At 38.1% G+C, this 18,684-nt stretch overlaps 1 protein-coding gene and 1 pseudogene across 1 annotated transcript; one reads left to right on the top strand and one right to left on the bottom strand.

Moving 5' to 3' along the window:
- Positions 1-2,459: 2,459 nt before the first annotated feature.
- On the top strand, positions 2,460-10,561 carry LOC135790359 (A disintegrin and metalloproteinase with thrombospondin motifs 12-like; annotated as a pseudogene).
- Positions 10,527-16,111, bottom strand: LOC135790736 (A disintegrin and metalloproteinase with thrombospondin motifs 7-like). The gene is given in 15 exon segments (XM_065301001.1): positions 10,527-11,444; positions 11,494-11,608; positions 11,670-11,923; positions 12,000-12,124; positions 12,184-12,298; positions 12,355-12,564; positions 12,659-12,689; positions 12,691-12,749; positions 13,206-13,350; positions 13,407-13,565; positions 14,305-14,451; positions 14,726-14,850; positions 15,349-15,438; positions 15,493-15,780; positions 15,848-16,111. Coding segments are annotated over 15 exon segments (3,003 nt in total). The 3' UTR covers positions 10,527-10,568.
- Between the last annotated feature and the right edge of the window lie 2,573 nt (positions 16,112-18,684).

The following is an 18,684-nucleotide window of genomic DNA, read 5'->3' as shown; positions in this document are numbered from 1 at the left end:
AGTTTACACAACTTTGCGGCTGCAAGTAATGCACGTCGTACGCATTGCCAATGCTAATGTTTCAACTTTTAACAATCGTGACTGAAATAAAATCGTAAAAATCCGGGATTGATCATCCTGCAAATGAAAAAATTACAATAATAATCACTATAATATTTTATCGCATTTTATTGATAAACAAAGTATTTACACAATAATTAACAACATTCAAACGTGTCTGGAGCCCTCCTACTGAGTCTTGACTACCTATTGCACGGCAAACACCAATAATGATAATTCTATATAATAAATGTTAATTGCGCTCGTAAAACTCCTGTATTACTTCATTCGCCATTCAGGCGTGCGCGCACTGCGCCCATTCGCCGCGCGCCGCCATCGACGACGGCGTAAATTCTATAAATGGCGATCATTATTGCCGTGGCTAAACAATTTTCCACAACGTTTTCATGTCCGTGCTACATCGCACATAGTTTGTGTCGTTTACACGTTTACATTTACATTTACATTCACGACCGACATTTATTTTTTCTATCATTAACATGCAACTATTATTTATTTTAATTTTGTTATTAGATTGTGAATTCTGTCAATACTTTGCTGTAGCAGGTGGATGTAATGTACTCGTGCACTATTTCCGTTTTTGCCGGAAGTCATACGATCGATTTGTTGCGACGTGGGAATGGACGCGCCATTTGTTGCATCATCAACGCCATCTGTTCGGGAATTTCTGGATTATTACATTTTGTTTGGTGCAATTGGGAAAAATTGGAAAAAACTGCAAAAAGTGTAATTTTTTTGCAAAACATTTAAAAATTTAGTATTTTAACCTAAAATAAAGGTCTATTTAACATATCATCAGCGCCATCTATTATAAAACATCTAAAATCTTATATTTTGTTAACTTCAATTGTAAAATAGAAAAAAACTGCCAAAACTGCATTTTTTTTGCAAAAAAATCAAAAATTTTAGAAATTTAACCTAAAATAAAGCGCCATATGCCGTATCATTAGCGCCATCTATTTCTAAATTTCCAAATTACAAAATTTTCTTTGTTACAATCGGAAAAATAGCAAAAAACTGTAAAAATTGCAATTTTTGCAAAAAAATTAAATAATTTTGCAAATATAACTCAAAATAAACATGTTTCCAATTGTTGTTAATGCTATCAAAAAATTTGATTGACATGGTATTATTTCTAGAAGGTCATGGACATACCGCTCCCATTACTTTACTATAATTGTATAATTTAAAAATTTACAAATCTAAAAAAATGTCTCTTGACAAAGAAGTCTGTGTATGACTCAATCGTCGAATTTCGACTGTTTCTGTGACACAACACAGCGATAAATAACGCGATTTCAATCAATTATACCAAAAGTCGATGACTCAGAGCAAAACAAAAGATCTCAACATAAATAATCTTCGGCCCGGCACATAATTTACACACTTTTCGCGCAAAAAAGTTGTTTTGAGTCATAATATTTTCGGTTTGCATTTTTTTGGATGTAAATTCCGTTTTTGGCAGAGTGCACGCCAGATTATACACCACTTGTGTAACTTAAGCGCGGTTGTGATGGACGCATAAATGATTCCAACTCGTATTAGAATATCAAAGCGCGCCGCCGCTGTCAGCCGGACAAATCGATCGAACGGTTTATTTTTTACTTTTTAACATCCGCTTGCAAAATTATTCATATGCGTGTAAAAACACAAATCCAGCTCAATAGTGAATTTACTATTTTTTATTTAAATCTATATATAGGTTTTTTTTTTATTTTTAGGAATTTTTTTTTCAAAAAAAGCAAAAATTTTGGAAAAAAACAAAAAATTAGAAAAAAAAATTGCAAAAATTTCTTAAAACTGCAGAATTTTGGAAAAAATATACAAAAAATATTTTTCAGGGCCGTATTATGATATTTCGATACAAATTTTAAACAAAAATTTGGAAATTTTTTAAATTTTGATCAAGAAAACCAAAATTTTTGCAAAAAAATTCCAAAACATCTAAGTTAGCAAAAATGTTCTAAAAATATTTTACAGGGCCGTGTTATAATATTTAAATATAAACTTTAAACAAAAATTTGGAATTTTTTTAAATTTCGATAAAAAAAACCAAAATTTTTGCAAAAAAAATTCCAAAAACCTCAAAATTTAGCAAAAATGTCTAAAAATATATTCCAGGACCGTATTTTAATATGTTAGTAATTTAATGATATTATTATTCCAAACTTTGATCATAACTAACGATGGGGTTTGGAAACTGGTGTAATTAGTTTGAATTAAGTTTACCTCCGTGCGTACGTCAAAATTTCCAACCGCCCCTGGGGAGCAAGCCGCAATCTTGCGGTAGTTTGACACATCTCACATCACACATCACGTCAGATGTAATGTTTGACGTATTTATATCAGATTTGTACAAATTCACGCTAACGAAGTCTTGAAATCGGGGAAGAGTCTTGTCGTACGCCCCAACCGCATCCAAGTACTTTAATGATTTCGGATGTAATTGGTGATTCAATCATTTGTGCGCGACGTCGTGAATTATTCAATTAGTGATGAGCGCAGCAACGCGCTCGCTGCTACTGGCTGTGCTCTTGGAGACGTTGTCGCCGGTGGTTTTATTAGAAGGTAAAATTGACGAGGGCCGGCACGATGCAATGCGCGACGAATCAAATTGATGCATTATTCATGCGTGTTGCTCAGCACGATGTTTAATGTATTCCCTTTGCCCCGAGGCGGTGAATTCTTTTCCGATACACTGATTCAATTATTTGTCTTTTGAAAGGCAGGTACACACGTGACGTCAGTGATTATCAATTGATTGTGCCGAGGAAGTTGACTCAAGATGGGAATTTTTTGACGTTTTCGCTGGTGCATTTCTATGCGCATCAGCCAAATATGTTGAAGAGGAGAAAAAAACGGCAAATTGATGAATCACCGCTGGTGTCATACGGAGTTACTTTTGATGGGAAAAAACACCAAATGGATTTATGGCCGAATCATGCGTTCCTTTCACCGGCGGCCATTGTTGAAAAACGAGCGGCAAACGTGCGTCAGACAACATTTCAGAGGATTCGTAGAGATTTATGTCATTTTGTTGGTAAAATTAGAGGTATTGATGAGTCTAAAGTTGCAATTTCTACTTGTGATGGATTAGTAAGTATAAAATAATTTTTTTAAATTTTTTGAAAAAAGTGAAAATTTTGTAAAAAAATTGCAGAAAATGGAAAAATATATAAAAATGGTCCAAAATTTTAAAATTTTGGAAAAATGTTTAAAAAATGTCTAAATCATAAATTTTTGAAAAAATAAAAAAAAAAAAAAAAAAATTTGAATTTTTTTTCAAAAAATGTAAATTTTGTCAAAATTATTCAAAATAAGCAAAATTTTTAGGCTGGTTATATTAACATAAATGGCAAAAGATACTTCATTGAGCCATTAAGTGAGCACACGCCGAATAAGCGCGGTCAACATTTGCACATGATCTACACAGAGAGATTACCATCGCATTTCAACGGCCCGCGATGCGGCACCAATGAAGATTGGACGGAAGCGTGGAAAAACGACTGCGAGAGCAGGAAATAACCGAACATGATCAAGAGAAACGCGCGCTCGACTCGGTGCATCGATATCTCGAGACGCTCATCGTAGTTGATAAAAAGTTTTACAACATCACAAAACTCCGATTTCGAGACTTATATACTCACGATTATGAATATGGTAAAATGTAAACATTTTTTAAAAATAAATAAATCACATGATAAAAACGCTTGTTAAATCAGGATTACGTTTAGGTATCTGATAATATTATCATGATGCAAGCGCTGGTAATCAGATGGATGTTGTGGTTGTACGGATAATGTATTTAGAGAAAGAGGAGGACGCTGCTGCTTTCGCTAACGAAGTCTTGCAGGAAATCGTGTCTTGTCGTACGCCCTGGGTGGGTAACCGCATCCGCGCAATGATTTCGGATGTAATTGGTGATTCAATCATTTGTGCGCGATGCCGCAATTATCTACGCCAGTGTGACATGAGCAGTGCAACGTTTGCTGTTACTGGTTGTGCGTTTTACGTAAGTGTTCTTAAGTGAGCGGCAAGCCAAACAAATACTTCATGTGATCTCGGCGCTGGTGTACCTGGGTGCTGCAGTGTGTGCTCTTTAATAACAATGGGTGGTGTGTGTGTGTGTGGAAGGGTGCGCAAGCACATTGGTTTTTAAATTTTTGCAGAAAATGTTTAAAATACCACCACTGGTACCTTTGGAATTCGTATCTTTTAAAATAAAATTTTAAATTATTCAAATTACATATATAAATTTTTAGGCTGGCGCAGGCTGCCAGTACAAAAGATAATTTCATTGAGCCATATTGCGAGCAATAATGCCGCCGCCAGCCGGAATAAGGCGTATTGGGTCAACATTTTGCACATGATCTACACAGAGAGATTACCATCGCATTTCAACGGTTCCGCGATGCGGCACCAAAAGAATTTCAATTGGACGCGATTGACGGAAGTGGAAAAACGACTGCGAGCAGGAAATAACGAAATAACCGAACATGATCAAGAGAAACGCGCGCTCGACTCGGTGCATCGATATCTCGGGCATCGATATTCCGAGACGCTCATCGTAGTTGATAAAAGTTTTACAACATCACCAAAACTCCGATTTCGAGACTTATATACTCACGATTATGAATATGGTAAGTGTAAACATTTAAAATTTAAATAAATCACAGATAAAAACGTTTGTTAAATCAGGGATTACGTTTAGGTATCTGATTATTATCATGATGCAAGCGCTGGTAAATCAGATGGATGTTGTGGTTGTACGGATAATGTATTTAGAGAAAGAGGAGGATGAAATTGATCTGATAATCAACCAGGACTCGGATAAAACTCTCGAGAGTTTCTGCAAGTGGCAGCAGACGGTGAATCCGAAAGATGTCAAGAATCCAAATCATCATGATATAGCTGTGCTTTTAACTCGGTAAGCAAATCGAATTATTTTTTCAGAAAAAAATTTTTTTTGCAAAAAATTCTTATTTTTGAAAATTTTTTTTTGAGATTTTTTATGATATAAATAACAATTCTAATATTTACGAAAGAGAAAACATGAAATTATTAAAAATCATAAAAATCGGATGAGTAGTTTTTGAGTTATTCAAATTTTTGCAAAAAGTTCCAAATTTTGAAAATTGAATTTTTGAAATTTTAAATTTTTTAAAATTTATTTCGATACATACAAGAAAGAAATGCCTAAATTACGAGGAATGGTAAAAATTGCCCCAGCCGTTTTTGAGTTATGCACAAAACAAAAACCAAAATTTTGCCAGTTTCCACAAAAACAAGTTTTACTCATATACCTACAGTTAAATATTGATCTTGCACAAATGAAATACACTGCACAAAGTCAAACAGTGAACTTAAACAACAACTCGCCAACATTCCCGACAATATAATAAACAATCATTAATAGTTGCACATGTATAAATAACGTAGATAACATGCGTATTGATTACGCAAACACAAACACAAAAGTTTTGACTAAGTGCACGGATAGCTTATATTACAAGTAGCTCAGCTCAATGATTATGACTCTGCGAGTGTCTCGAGAGTGTGTGCATATATAGTTTAATTTAACGCAATAGTACTCTCGACGCTATTGTGTTGTAAATGTTGTAATGCGCCGAGGCATTAGACTTGGGGAATGGCGGTACGTGCTCGAACGCAGTCGAGATAAGGAGCTTAATAATAATCAGCGCTCCGGCATCCGATCCGATTGCCAGCAATAACAACAAACGTGAGACGCGCATGCGCACACACATTTCTTTGCATTAAATGCAAAAAGGTAATAAATCACTTCATTTACCTAACCTTGATAAAACAATTAGTTAATTGGCATTCACACGTGACCCAATTCTCCAACAGGTATGATCTGTGTGCGGACAACATGGCGAACTGTGGATTGATGGGACTGGCGTATGTTGCTGCAGCTTGCACTTCGGATAAACCTTGTGCGATCAACGAGGATGCGGGTCTTATCCTGGGCATTGTCGTCGCGCACGAAATCGGACACGTGTTAGTCCTGCGTGTCATTAATAATACATTTTCGTATTTTTATTTGCCGTAGTGATTGCAGGATGGGATGTTCGCACGATACGGAGGAGATTTCCGGTTGTAAAGCGCAAGCGGACGATCAGTCCTACTACGTGATGTCGCCGTACGTGCACCTGCACACAAACATTTGGTCCACCTGTAGCAAAACGTTCATTACGACATTTTTTGAGTAAGTTTAATTTTACTTCCGGTTTTCCGGGTTTTGGATTTTTTTGCGGGATACTATTTTTGTGGGTGTTAGTAATGATTTAGGTGAATGCCTCAATGACGAGCCGGAAATATCTCTATATAAGGACAATAACATGCTGCCGGGGACGATATACGATGCGAAGTATCAATGTCAGATGGAATTCCCTGGCTCATCAGTCTGCAAAGTGAGCCCGGAAAAGTTCTGCGATCGCCTGCTGTGCCGCACCGAGCCCGGCACGTGCATGTCGAATGGAGAGCCACCCGTCGACGGAACGAAATGCGGCGAAAACAAAGTGAACACCCACACATTTATACTCCTCGGTGTTTTTTTTTTGCGTAAAAATAACCTAAAATAACCTCAATCTAATTTTATATGGAATTATTTAGTGGTGTTATAACCTCAAATTGTGTCGAAATTGGGGAACGACCGCAAGCGGTCAATGGCGGCTGGGGCGATTGGGGTAAATTCAGCGAATGTTCGCGCACCTGCGGCGGGGGCGTACAGATCTCAGCGCGGGAGTGCAACAACCCTCGGCCGCAGCATCGGGGACGCTATTGTCTCGGTGAACGAAAGAAAACAAAAATATGCAACACGCAGGCATGGAATAACCTACTTTTATACTTTTTCCACTTAGCAGCAGAAAACAAAAACGGGAGAAAAAAAGAGTTTTTTTTGTCATATCTTGGAATTTCTGTTGTAGTTATGTCCCGAAGGATCAACGCCTTTCCGGGCCGTTCAGTGTGCAAGCTACAACGACAAACCCTTTCAGGAAAAGTTGTATCATTGGAAGCCATATTTAAAAGAAGGTAACAAAAATAATTCAAAAAATGTTGGAAAAATTAAAAATTTGCGAAAAAAAGTTTTAAAAATTCAAAAAAATTGGAAAAAAAATTATAAAATAGGAAAAACTTTAAAAAATGTTCTGAAAATATAAAAATATGAAAAAAATGTTCAAAAAATACCAAAATTTGGCAAAAAATGTTTAGAAACTGTAAAATTTAGAAAAAAATTGAAAAATTCAAAAAATTGGAAAAAATTGAAAAAACACAAAAATTTAGAAAAAATCTAAATCCATTTTTTTAAATTGCAGATGACACTTGTAGTTTATATTGCATAAATGATGATAACACTTATGTAAAATTAGCTCCCAGAGTCACAGATGGTACACCCTGTAAAGCTGGAACCAAAAACATGTGCATTTCTGGTACATGCAAGGTATTCCTTCTTCATAACCTCAAAACTTATAAACCTCCATTAAATCTTCTTAGGTTGTAGGTTGTGATTTTATAGTAGACTCAGATGCAGTTGAAGATGAGTGTGGAGTCTGTAAAGGTGATGGTACCGAGTGTAAAATTACCGAACACACCTTCAAGGCACTACTGGACAAGGTACCCATCAATTTTTTTCTATTTTTAATTTTTTACTACATTATCTCCTTTGTAGGTTATGTAAAAGTAGCTGAAATCTTTCGTGGCTCACGAAACGTCCTCATCGAAGAGTTAAAACCCTCAGCGAACACGATAGCCATCACCGGACCGGATGAGAAACACTATTACCTCAATGGCGACTTGTAAGACACAGCAAACTCATTGCTTCCGGTTTTTTCTGTTTTCCCTCTGTGTGTGCTTGTAGTGTTTGCTTAAATTTTACGACATCATCGAAAAGCGCTTTCTGCGGCAAGCATAATTGATTCGTCTCGATGGCAAATCGATATGTTTCAGCACTGAACAACCGGACGGCGTACGCGAAATGGGCGGCGTCGAAGGCATCTACTCACATCCGGCGCCCAACCAGGAGATGCTGATCATTCACGGCCCGCTCAAGGAGAACATTGTGTTCTTTGTAAGTTCCTCTCTCGGTTACAATTCCGACGCGCGTCGCCGCTTTGAATTCATTGCGAACAGCGGAACAGCGCGCCAGTTGTGTGTTTGGTTTCCGGTTACAACCACTGCTACATCGCAATTGTAATTACAAAATCAGCACAAAAACTTGGACACTTCCGGTTTGAAATATTTTTACTAATCTGGGTGATTTTAATCACTACGCGTGGTTTTCGGTTTTCCGGTTTTGGAGAATAGTGTAGCTGGACGCATCTGCGGTAATTTAATGCGTTTAGCAATGGCGTACGGGAAAATGTCGGAATATAGGCGCAACAAAGCGCCCGCTGGATAAATTATGTATGAACGTTTTGGTTCGTACCGAAAATGCAAAGCTGCGATGAATAAGACGTTGCATACAACTCGGAAATGTTCAAAAAGTGTGTAAAAAACTACAATACACCATGTCCACAAACAGAAAAAACCGGAAATGAATATAAAACACCAAAATTTTCGCATTGAAACACACAGTATACGCGATTGTAAGCAAAATATACAAAAACTAAACAAGACAAAGAAGGGATGAGCCTGGGGAAAATAAATTTTTCCGGCACCCGCACAACCGAAGGTGCATGAGCATCGCGCGCGCGCTTGGCTTTAATACCTACATCCGGGAAGCAGGAATACTTACACTCACACTCACACTCTCTCTCTTTTTACTTGGTCTGCATATCAAATGGCAATTTGATTTCCGCGATTCTTTTTTCTTTTTCGCTTCGATCACATAAAATCAAAATCAAATGCGATCAAGTTATCACGAGATTCTGCAACACAAGCACAAGTTTAAAACTAAAATATAAAAGGGGTAAAAGTAGTTGGTGTAAGTAGAAGTTGTTGAATCGTGATGTTGGCGAAACAAATCTAAACTACTTTGGGTTTAAAACGTTCTGCTGGAAGACACATGGCTTTCTATTGTTGACTTTTTAATGGAATCTGTTGTTTAAATTTACGTCTTTGAAGCGTTAACTTAAAACACTTTATTTTTACAAAAAATTTTAGGAATTTTTGAAAATTTGCAAAAAAAAATTTTTAAACTTAAAAACTTTTTCTCAAAAAAATTAGTGGAGATTAAAAAAATTCAAAAAAAATTTTTTTCTAAAATTTTTGGGGTTTTTGAAAATTTACAGATTTTTTTTTTCTAAATATTTTTCTTTACTTTAGGTGACATTTTATGCGAATGAAAACGTTGGATATCGGTACAAGTACGCCGAGCCTTCCGCCAAGTCCAACTACCAACCAAGCTATCATTGGGAGTTTGTCGATTGGGGTGAATGTTCCGCACGATGTGCGGGTGGTGTAGAAACCTCGGAAGCAAAGTGCATCGAGGAAAAGTCTGGTTTGGTAGCGTCGTCGTTCTGCCAGGCGACTGACAAGCCGCCGGCAAAGACGCGCAAATGCAACGAGCAACCCTGTCGAACCAAGTACGCTCGAAGTATATTCATTTACACTCGTATCCATTATCCATGAGCAGGAGCATTTCCTCCAACCCTTGACATTTTAATGAAAAAGTCGCTGCTTTTTTATTCCCTTTATTTTCTCCTCTTTTTATTTACTTGGAGTGCTCACAACAAAAATTTAATGCAGATGGCGAGTGGGTAAATGGGGCAAGTGCATGGCGTGCAAGAATGTTTCCGGCATCCGGACGAGGGAGGTGGAATGTGTCAGCGAGGCGCACAAAGCGGGGGCCGACGATACGCTCGAAGAGGATTCGGCATGCAGCGAGAAGAAACCCGGGACGAAGGAGTTGTGCAATGCGCCGAATCCCTGTCAAAACGTCAGAATTCCAAAATTGATCAAGATCTCACACCGGAAATGATGAGGCAGGTTTGGTTGCAGTCATGGGATGCCCCGATAGTTGACCCAAAAGTATTTTTCTTATTTTTCCTAAAAAACAATTAAATCTTAACTCCCCACCCTTAAAGTTACCAGATTTCCTGTCCAACATCAAAAACCCTAATAAACTCCGTCGGGAAATGAAAAAATATCCCAAAATAGACAAAAACACCTGCATTGACCCCAACTTTGATAAAAACACTAAAGACGGTAACAAGAAACAAGAAGCCAAAGACAAACTCAAAGTGGGAACCATAGCTAAAGATCCCAGAGACCCTGAACAAGCTAACCTCATCCAAATACCCTTGAGACAGTCCCATAATGATATCAACCTAACAGATGAAGCCTTTGAGGAAATGGGTGATAAATTGCCTGATACCCTTGATGAACAACATGCAAAAATCCTAAAAGGAGAGGAAGCTGTCAATTTCCTGACCAATCTGGAACACTGTAATGTCACCCATGAAGAAAGCACCTGATGACCCTTTGATGACCCTTAATCTAGTATATTTATTTATAACTTTGTATATCTTATTATAAGTAAACCCTGATCAAATCTTTGTCTTGTTGTTCGAGAAGTCATGCTGCATGGTATTCAGGAACTTCAAAGCATCTTTTCCGGTATATTCATATCTAGTCTCATTGGAGTTCTTGGGATGTGATAAACCCTGCGGGTACTTCCCATTTTCCAGTTCGGTGTGTATTGTTAACTTGGCATGTTTGAAATTGATAAAATCGACAACTGTTTTTATTTTGGGTGTGGTCACAGTAGGCATTGGAGTGGAGGTTGTGGAAACGTCCATTCCAAATGGGTCATACTCTTCGGTGATGGTTGTGTTAGGATTAATAGTGGTAGTGTTACTTTCTGTTATACAAGTTGTACTTTGAGTTGTATTACCAGTGTTACCAGATCCATCTACTGGAGTGTTAGTAGTAATAGTAGTGGTGGGGGTAGAAGTAGATGTATCATTAGTACTAGTAGTACTATTATCATCTCGTTTATCCCTTTTACAAGAACAACTCTCAGATGTTTTGGGTTTGTTGTTAGCACAAAAACTGTCAGCGATGATATCAAGTTCCCCTTCACCAGTCCCAACAGGTCTGTAGCATTTTACTATCCGGGTGCGGGTACCAGTTGGACAGTGTTCACAATCCCCGAATTCGCCTACAAACCATCTTGGGATACAAGGAGCTATTTCACAAGGTCTCGTCTGGTCCTTTAACCTTAGTTGGTTTTTACAAAAACTTTCATCTACCAATCCTGATATTTTTTCAACACATTTAGGAACACTTGTTTGCAACCCAGGACCACATTCTGTGGAACAAGAGGACCAATCGAGATAATCCCAACTAAAAGAGGTAGAACGGTTTTGTGCACTTGGAAGACCATAAGTGTATCTTAAAGTTGAATTTTGTTGAACATTTGCCTAAAATTAAAAAATTAAAAAACATCTAAAATGGGTTCTAGTCTTATACCCATATTGATATAACCTCATTCAAAGGTCCCATTATACTGATTGCTTCCTGTTTGGTCCGGATCATCCCTACCCAAGCATTGGAACCATGTACATTATACATCCCTAACATATCCCTAAGAAAAAATATATTCTGTAAACTTAAGGGATGTTTTTTTAAGGGGTTGTTATTTTTACCCGTCGATGTAGATACTCCTGCCCGAGTTGTCGCGCACCTGGATGCGCGTTTCCGACGGCAGCATCTCCTCGATCTTGACGTTGACGGCGCCGGCGGGGATCGTCATGATTTGCTTCTCAGCCGCCGCCACCATCCCGACACAAAACATCGCCTTCTCCCCACGTACGACATCGCACGAGGTGCCGTCACCCCTGCACACCCCGCATCTGTCCTCCACGGCGTTGGATTGCAAATCAAGATCGCATGGGATTTCCTTGACATTTATTAGATGTATGAATATACTTAACGCGCTGAGGATATACAGAGTGTTGCAGAAAGTGTTTTCATACTTTACATAATCCGTTGATGCATATGTCACGAATTCCGCGATAACACGTTGTCCCATCAATCACCCGGGGCCTAAGGGATGCTATATTACCATCCTCGCTCACGCAGTACAAGGCGCAAGGGTTTTCTAAACCGGAAACAAATTTTTTCAAAAATTTAATTTTAAAGTAAAAAAAAATATATTACCATCATGTATAGGATAACTTTTCCACTGATGAACCTTTCCGTCACCTGGGTATAACCAGGAGTTAAATTCGGAACATTGGATGTCTCTAAAGTTTGGGGCATCAGGATCACAGGGCTAGAAAATTTTTTTTTCCCAAATTTTTTCCAAAAAACGCAAAAATAGAAAAATACCTCTGTAGTGCAAATTTTATATCGGATATTATCCCCATCACAAAATTTCCCTCCGTATTTTGGTGCTGGGTTGTTACAGAACCTCATTTGACTCGCAACCCCCGATCCGCAGGTCCGAGTGCATTCACTCCAGTCAGACCAGTTGCTCCATTGACCGTGGATTGCATTAGGGCGTTCACCTACTTCAACGCACTCACTATGAAAACACCACTGAAGCAAAAAAAAAAAAAAATACCGGTTTATTTGAGATTATGCTAAAAGAGGGCTGAAGCGGGTGTAGGATGTGTAAGATGAAGTGTTGTACCCGTTTCTCGCCGCATGACGTGCCTTCCGCCGGACGTGTGCGTCTCGATACACCCTTTGTCCTCTACGTAGCATATCAAGTTATCGCATTCCTGTGAATAACAAAGTGGTGAGGTTAGAGTAAAAATGCTTTTGATGTGTCAGTCAAGGGTCTCAATTGAAATTTTTGCCGCAGTCGCATAAATCCGCAGAGAAAATATAAACTAATTTGCTTCAATTTCATCCGAGGGGTTGAAATTTTCGGTTGAATTTATCTTGTACTGCAAAGTTTCAATTTGCCGCCCCAGCCGCCTCCACAGCCGCATGTCGGCCTGCATTTGTGGGAACGCGCAAAGCGACGCGGATAATTTAAGTGGCATTTAGTTTAATGTGCATCGTTAAAACTGAATAAAGACGTCGTCCATTTTATTGCATTACTCTTCCGGAAATAGAAACGCCGCCATCGCCATCGCCCCACTGTCTTTTACTTCCGTTTCTTAAACCTCGTTTCGTAAAGATTTAAAATCGATTCGAATTCATTCGGAAATCTTTTAAATAAAATTACTTACAACGCCTGTCATGCAGAGAGCAGCATTAGGACCAAAAATTTCCCGGCATTGATGGTCGCCATCATACATGACGCCCGGAAGTTCATCGGCCATGACAAAACTGTGCTCGGTGGGCGCGTCGAATAAACACGAACCAAGACCATTACTAAACTGAAACAGTTTACTCAAGTTTGATGGCAATTTCGATGAATATACTCTTACTCAATAAAGTGCTTAAGTCGCTCATGGCTGCAGTTGGACCATTCTACAATGGCGTCGGTTATGTGTGGACTCATTACTGTTGATCTCATTTCATCATCGAGGTGGTGCAGATCGGAAAGGTCGATTTTTGCTGAACTTTCGTCATGTATCAGACTTAAACTAAGTAAAAACATTAATAACTAAGGAACCATTGGGTCGATTTTATGATTTTTGGTTTTAGATTAAGAATTTCATATAGTTTCAGAATAATTTTCCGAAAAATTTTAAAACATTTTTTCGCTAAAAATTTTGCAAAAAACTTTTTTTTACAAAATTTTTCTATTTCTTTGCAAAAAAAATTGTTTTTTTTTAATAAAAAACGTTATTAAAATTAAATTAAAAATTGTATTTATCAATTAACGTTGTGGTTTTTGTTTCATGAGATGTTTTTTGTAATTTTTCAAAATTTTGGGTAATTTCACGTGAATGCAGAACGCATTGAAACGAACAAACAGTGCAGCCGTGCGCACATGCAGGGTTTCATGGCCGTTGAGTCCAACAAAGCAAACATTATTATTATATCGACGAAGCGTTCCGCATCGCCCCCGCATTGCATTTTCGGGCGAGTCGGTATCGTTCGCGCCCGACCAAGTGAAATAGTTGGCATGGTGGAGGCGCCTGCTGGCCCGCTGCGCAAACTGTGGCGAAATGCCGAAAACCAACAACGTGGCGAAATGCCGAAAACCAACAACGCGTGTTGCAAAACATCAAGCATGTAACCACCCCACCCACACACACACACACACGCCACAGCATAGTGATTGTAGTTTTGAGGTTTTGCGCGTTACAACCGGGCGAAAGAAGATCGTTAGCGTACCCAAAAATAGTGTGCGTGTTGCAAACACTTTGTCTCACTTACGTATGGCCGATTTCGTGCGCGATCGTGTGGCCCAAAAGCAGACCACTATCTTGAGCGATGACGGCTTGGTTTTCCGGGTCGCACATCCCGCCGAATCTTGCCGCCCCCATGAAACCGCATGTCTTGTCATTGCCGCAGATGTCAATCCTGAAAAGTTACAAAACTAATTTAACTGTCATTTTAACAGTCCGCTGGTAATAAAATCTAAACTAAATCAAATTTGATTGCTGGGTCAGCATGGAACAATCAGCGACCAAATTTGCGCAAACCACACACTGGTGCAATGAACTAAATATTCTCCACTGAATATTAGTGGAGTCCTGGTGATTGCAAACCAAATTTCACATACAAATTATTCTAATTTTCTATTTTCATAAAAGCCGGAAAACCGGAAATGTGTACTCATCATCATTAAACTAACCTTGTTAACAACACAGCCATATCGTGATGATTCGGATGAGTGTCCTCCCTGGGATTAATCCGCTTTTGCCACAACCGGAAGTAACGCATGGATTTTTCGATATTGTGATTCATAGCGATATTCATCTGGAAATTGCATTAGGGCAATAATTTATGTTTACACTGTTTGAAAATTTTGCTACATCAACATTTCTCTAAGCTTTAAGCTCTCCAAACCGGAATTTTCCTGCCAGCGAAAAAGAGAGAAAGAGAGAGATAGAAATAAACTCCTCAATTCTTTGTCGATTCTTTGTCGACATCGATGTGCAGCGCAAAAAATTAATAGAATTTCATGGCGTAGCAAACGAAAAGATGAAAAATGTATTCGGTGTGTTGATTCTTCTCCGGACCACAAAAAACAACACGGAAAAAAAACACGAGCTATAAATTAGTTTCAAAACGATCGATAAATTCATTGTGTCCATCAACGCCATCTAGTTTTTATACTACGTATAAAATAAACTTGGATCTAAATGTAATTGGTTTACTAAAAGTAATTTATCAATCGTAAAATCCCGCCAAACAAAAAAAAAAACTTAAAAAAAAGGAGAATAAATGTAAACCGGAAGTGCGCCATCATAATACCTCGTGATCTTCGACCTCTAGTCGGATCAATCGAACGATAGCCAGATTGATGTTAACGCCCAATGTCGAATCGTGGAATAAATCGTGAGCCTAAAATAAAAAAACAAATTTTTTTTTGCAAAAAATTTTTTTTTTTTAATTTACCATATTAAACACTGTCAAAACGTAGTTCTCAATATCAATATCCTTGTGATGACGTAGTAGAGACTGATCTAGGACTACCAGCGTTTCGATGTTCAGCTCACTGGTCGTGTCTGCCAGATGCGCTTGGCGCTTCCGCTTCCGGTCGACCTTTGGCACGCTCGTCGCGCAAAATAAATTCCTTTTCGCGTCCTGGTACAACACATGAGCGTGCGGCGTATCCTTCGAGTGATCCTTCTTAAATCTCGGCTCGATCATGAATAATCCTTTTCCAGTTTGGAGGTAGCCTGACTTTTAGAAATATTTTTCACATTTTTTGACATTTTTCCGGACGACAAAATGCAAAAATCCTACTCACCACACCATTACAGGTGGATAACGCTGCCCGTGTCTTTGGATGACCTCTAATCCTACCAGTATAATGACATCTGCGGTTAATTTTCGCATCCGGAAGTTGTAGATGACTTTTCCGGGGATGTTTAAAAGTTTCAATAATCATCCCAGGACTAAATATTTTTCTTGATGGTCGAAGATGAATGTGATGGTTTCGTCCTTGAATTGGTATCATTAAATGCATTTCCGGGTCCGGTTCATCTTTATTTTCGTTATAGTGGTGTTTCATTGCGTAGGTTAAATGTTCAGAATGGGCATTTACTCGCTTTGGGAAGACAATTTCGTAATTTTTCTCTTTGTACACATACGGGGTTTTCACAGGACCAATTGTTTTGTTAATATAAAATTTTTCCGGGTGTGTATGCACTGCAGACATTACTAACCAGGCGATGATGTAAATATAAAGATAAAACATGAATAAAAACCACACTACTGTTATTCGGAATTACATTGATGTGACATTTTATTTGACACTGACACAAAACAATTTTTTCAATTTTTTTCCGCGCGGGAAAAAAAGTCGTAAAGTGCGCGAATTTTAAGTATTATGTATCGCCCGAAGTTTATTGCGTCCGTAAAGACGCGAACGAGATGACTCGACGGTGGGCCTAAGTAACTTTCAGTGTCGGGGGCGGCAGTGGACCGCCAACCGGGTTCGCAGCATGCTCACAGCACTTCGACATTCCGATATCGATAATGACGTTATAAGACGTCGAAAACAACCCCGGGAGTGTGAGGAAAAAGAGAAGTAAAGAATCCGGGGGCGGCAAAAGCGGCACTCTTTATTTACAGCGTAATATAATAAAGGAACACGCCGAAAAGTATCATAAATTGAAACAAATCGAATAAAAATAAATTTATTTCGATTCCAAGTTAATTTTGTTTCACATTTTGTTACTACACATTAAATCTAATCAATTGCACGTCACGCATCTCAGCAACAAAACACTTGACAAGCACATAGCTCTTAACGAACACTTCACCTCTTCAATATGTGTTGCGCTGCGCCCCGTGATCCGTTACAATGTTGATGTTGACATTGTACACAGAATTAACGGTCGTGTTCACATGCAGGTTAAATTCGTTAGGGGCGGTTCGGCGGGCGGGAATAGTATGTGTTGTGCTAAAATAACAATAACACCCCGACTGGATATTGCACATAAATATAAAACAAAACAAACTTAAAGTGTGTTGATGAGATTTTGATCTCTACGATGCAAACACACTTAGAGATGACCTCGCAAAGGCACGTTCATGTATGTTACGCAATAACTCAAGAATGGATGGATGGATTTTTATTATTTTAACGTTTTTATGTTTATAATTAATTAGAATAAAATAATGAGTATTAAAATTTAAGTAAAGTTTGAAAGAAAAAATTTTAGAAGCATTTTTAGTGAAAATTTGAAGAATTTGTGATGAAATTTTAGTTTTGAGGATTATTTATTGATAAACGGATATAAATAATTTAATAATAATTTAGTGTTATTGTTGAAAAGTGGTTTTATGTGGAAAAACACTCAAAACTCAAGCGGTGCTTGAAAATAATCGTTATACGGCCGAAAATAGCAATTTCTCACCCTGTGCAATAATCATTTTACCTTATGTGTGGCCCGAGTGCAAATTACACAAACACAAATTGTTTACCCACCATACACGTGCCGTACACACAAATTACATGAGCTAATAGTAATTTTTGTTTGATAGTTGTGTGGAGGCGCCGGGCATTAATCGAACGCGGAATTTGGGGCAGGCACAAATTCATTTAAATGACGGCCGAGCCTCCGCCAACGAGTCTCTCGAGTCTCGCAGAAGGGGTGGAGAGAATGAGAACGCTCTCAATGTTATAATAATACCGTCGGCGGCGCCTTATCGCGAAATTAAATTTCACCCTCGAGTGAATTTGCATTGAAATTTCCCGAACCATTACATCGCCGATTAAGATAACATGTCAATGAGAGAAAGGAAGATTAATATATTACTCAACCCTTTTTAGGCTACACACTAGTGCGGTGTTGGATATTTTTTATTATCATTAATTTCGCCGCCCCCGGGGGTTATTATATGATTATGTTTGTTTCGTCTTGGGGTGTTAGGTGGTGATAAGAAAATGGCGGCGCATCACACATGAAAAATAACCGCATAAGACGCCGGAAATCCTTTAATGATGCTCGATTAAACCGGAAACGGGGAAAATAACGCTGTACAACCACGGAAACATTTTCATTACACAGTTTTTAAGAAGAGGGTGGTTGGTGGGTGTAAAGTCGATAAAAGCTTAAATTTCGCCGAGTGTTAAAACGGCTTTAATTGCTTGTTTACGACTGGTTCTCAGATGCTACAAAATTTTATTACATAGTAGAGGTTAAGTAAAATTAAATTTTCTCTTAAAATGAAACAATTTTACAAAAATTAAGGATTTATCAAAAAACATTTTTTAGCAAAATTTTTGACAAAATTTCAATTTTTCTTTTTAAAACCTCAAAAACACAAATTTTAAACAATTATATTTTTTTCGATTTTAAGATACAATAAAATTTTATTACCAACAAGGGTTTAACCTCACTTTAATTCCCGAAAAAAGTGATTTTTAGGTTAAAGTAAGGTTATGCAACAAATCTAAGACGTGTAATAAAATGTTATACGAGTGAAGTTAAATTCTAAATACACGGTTATCCATTTCGTGTATCATAAAAGTCATCGCTGATTTAGATGGACGCCCCTGTAATTAGGCCAACTCTGGTGTAAGCACGCGCGCACTCTTCGAGGGTTGATAGTGGTTCGTGACACTCTCGAAGCTGC

Source organism: Atheta coriaria, unplaced genomic scaffold (assembly GCF_025399875.1).
Source record: "Atheta coriaria isolate IRGN ID8LTWV9N9 unplaced genomic scaffold, Caltech_Dcor_3.1 hic_scaffold_4_pilon, whole genome shotgun sequence".
Classification (NCBI taxonomy): domain Eukaryota; kingdom Metazoa; phylum Arthropoda; class Insecta; order Coleoptera; family Staphylinidae; genus Dalotia; species Dalotia coriaria.
The sequence above is the reverse complement of the archived record's forward strand: the minus strand, read 5'-3'. Positions and strand labels throughout refer to the sequence as shown.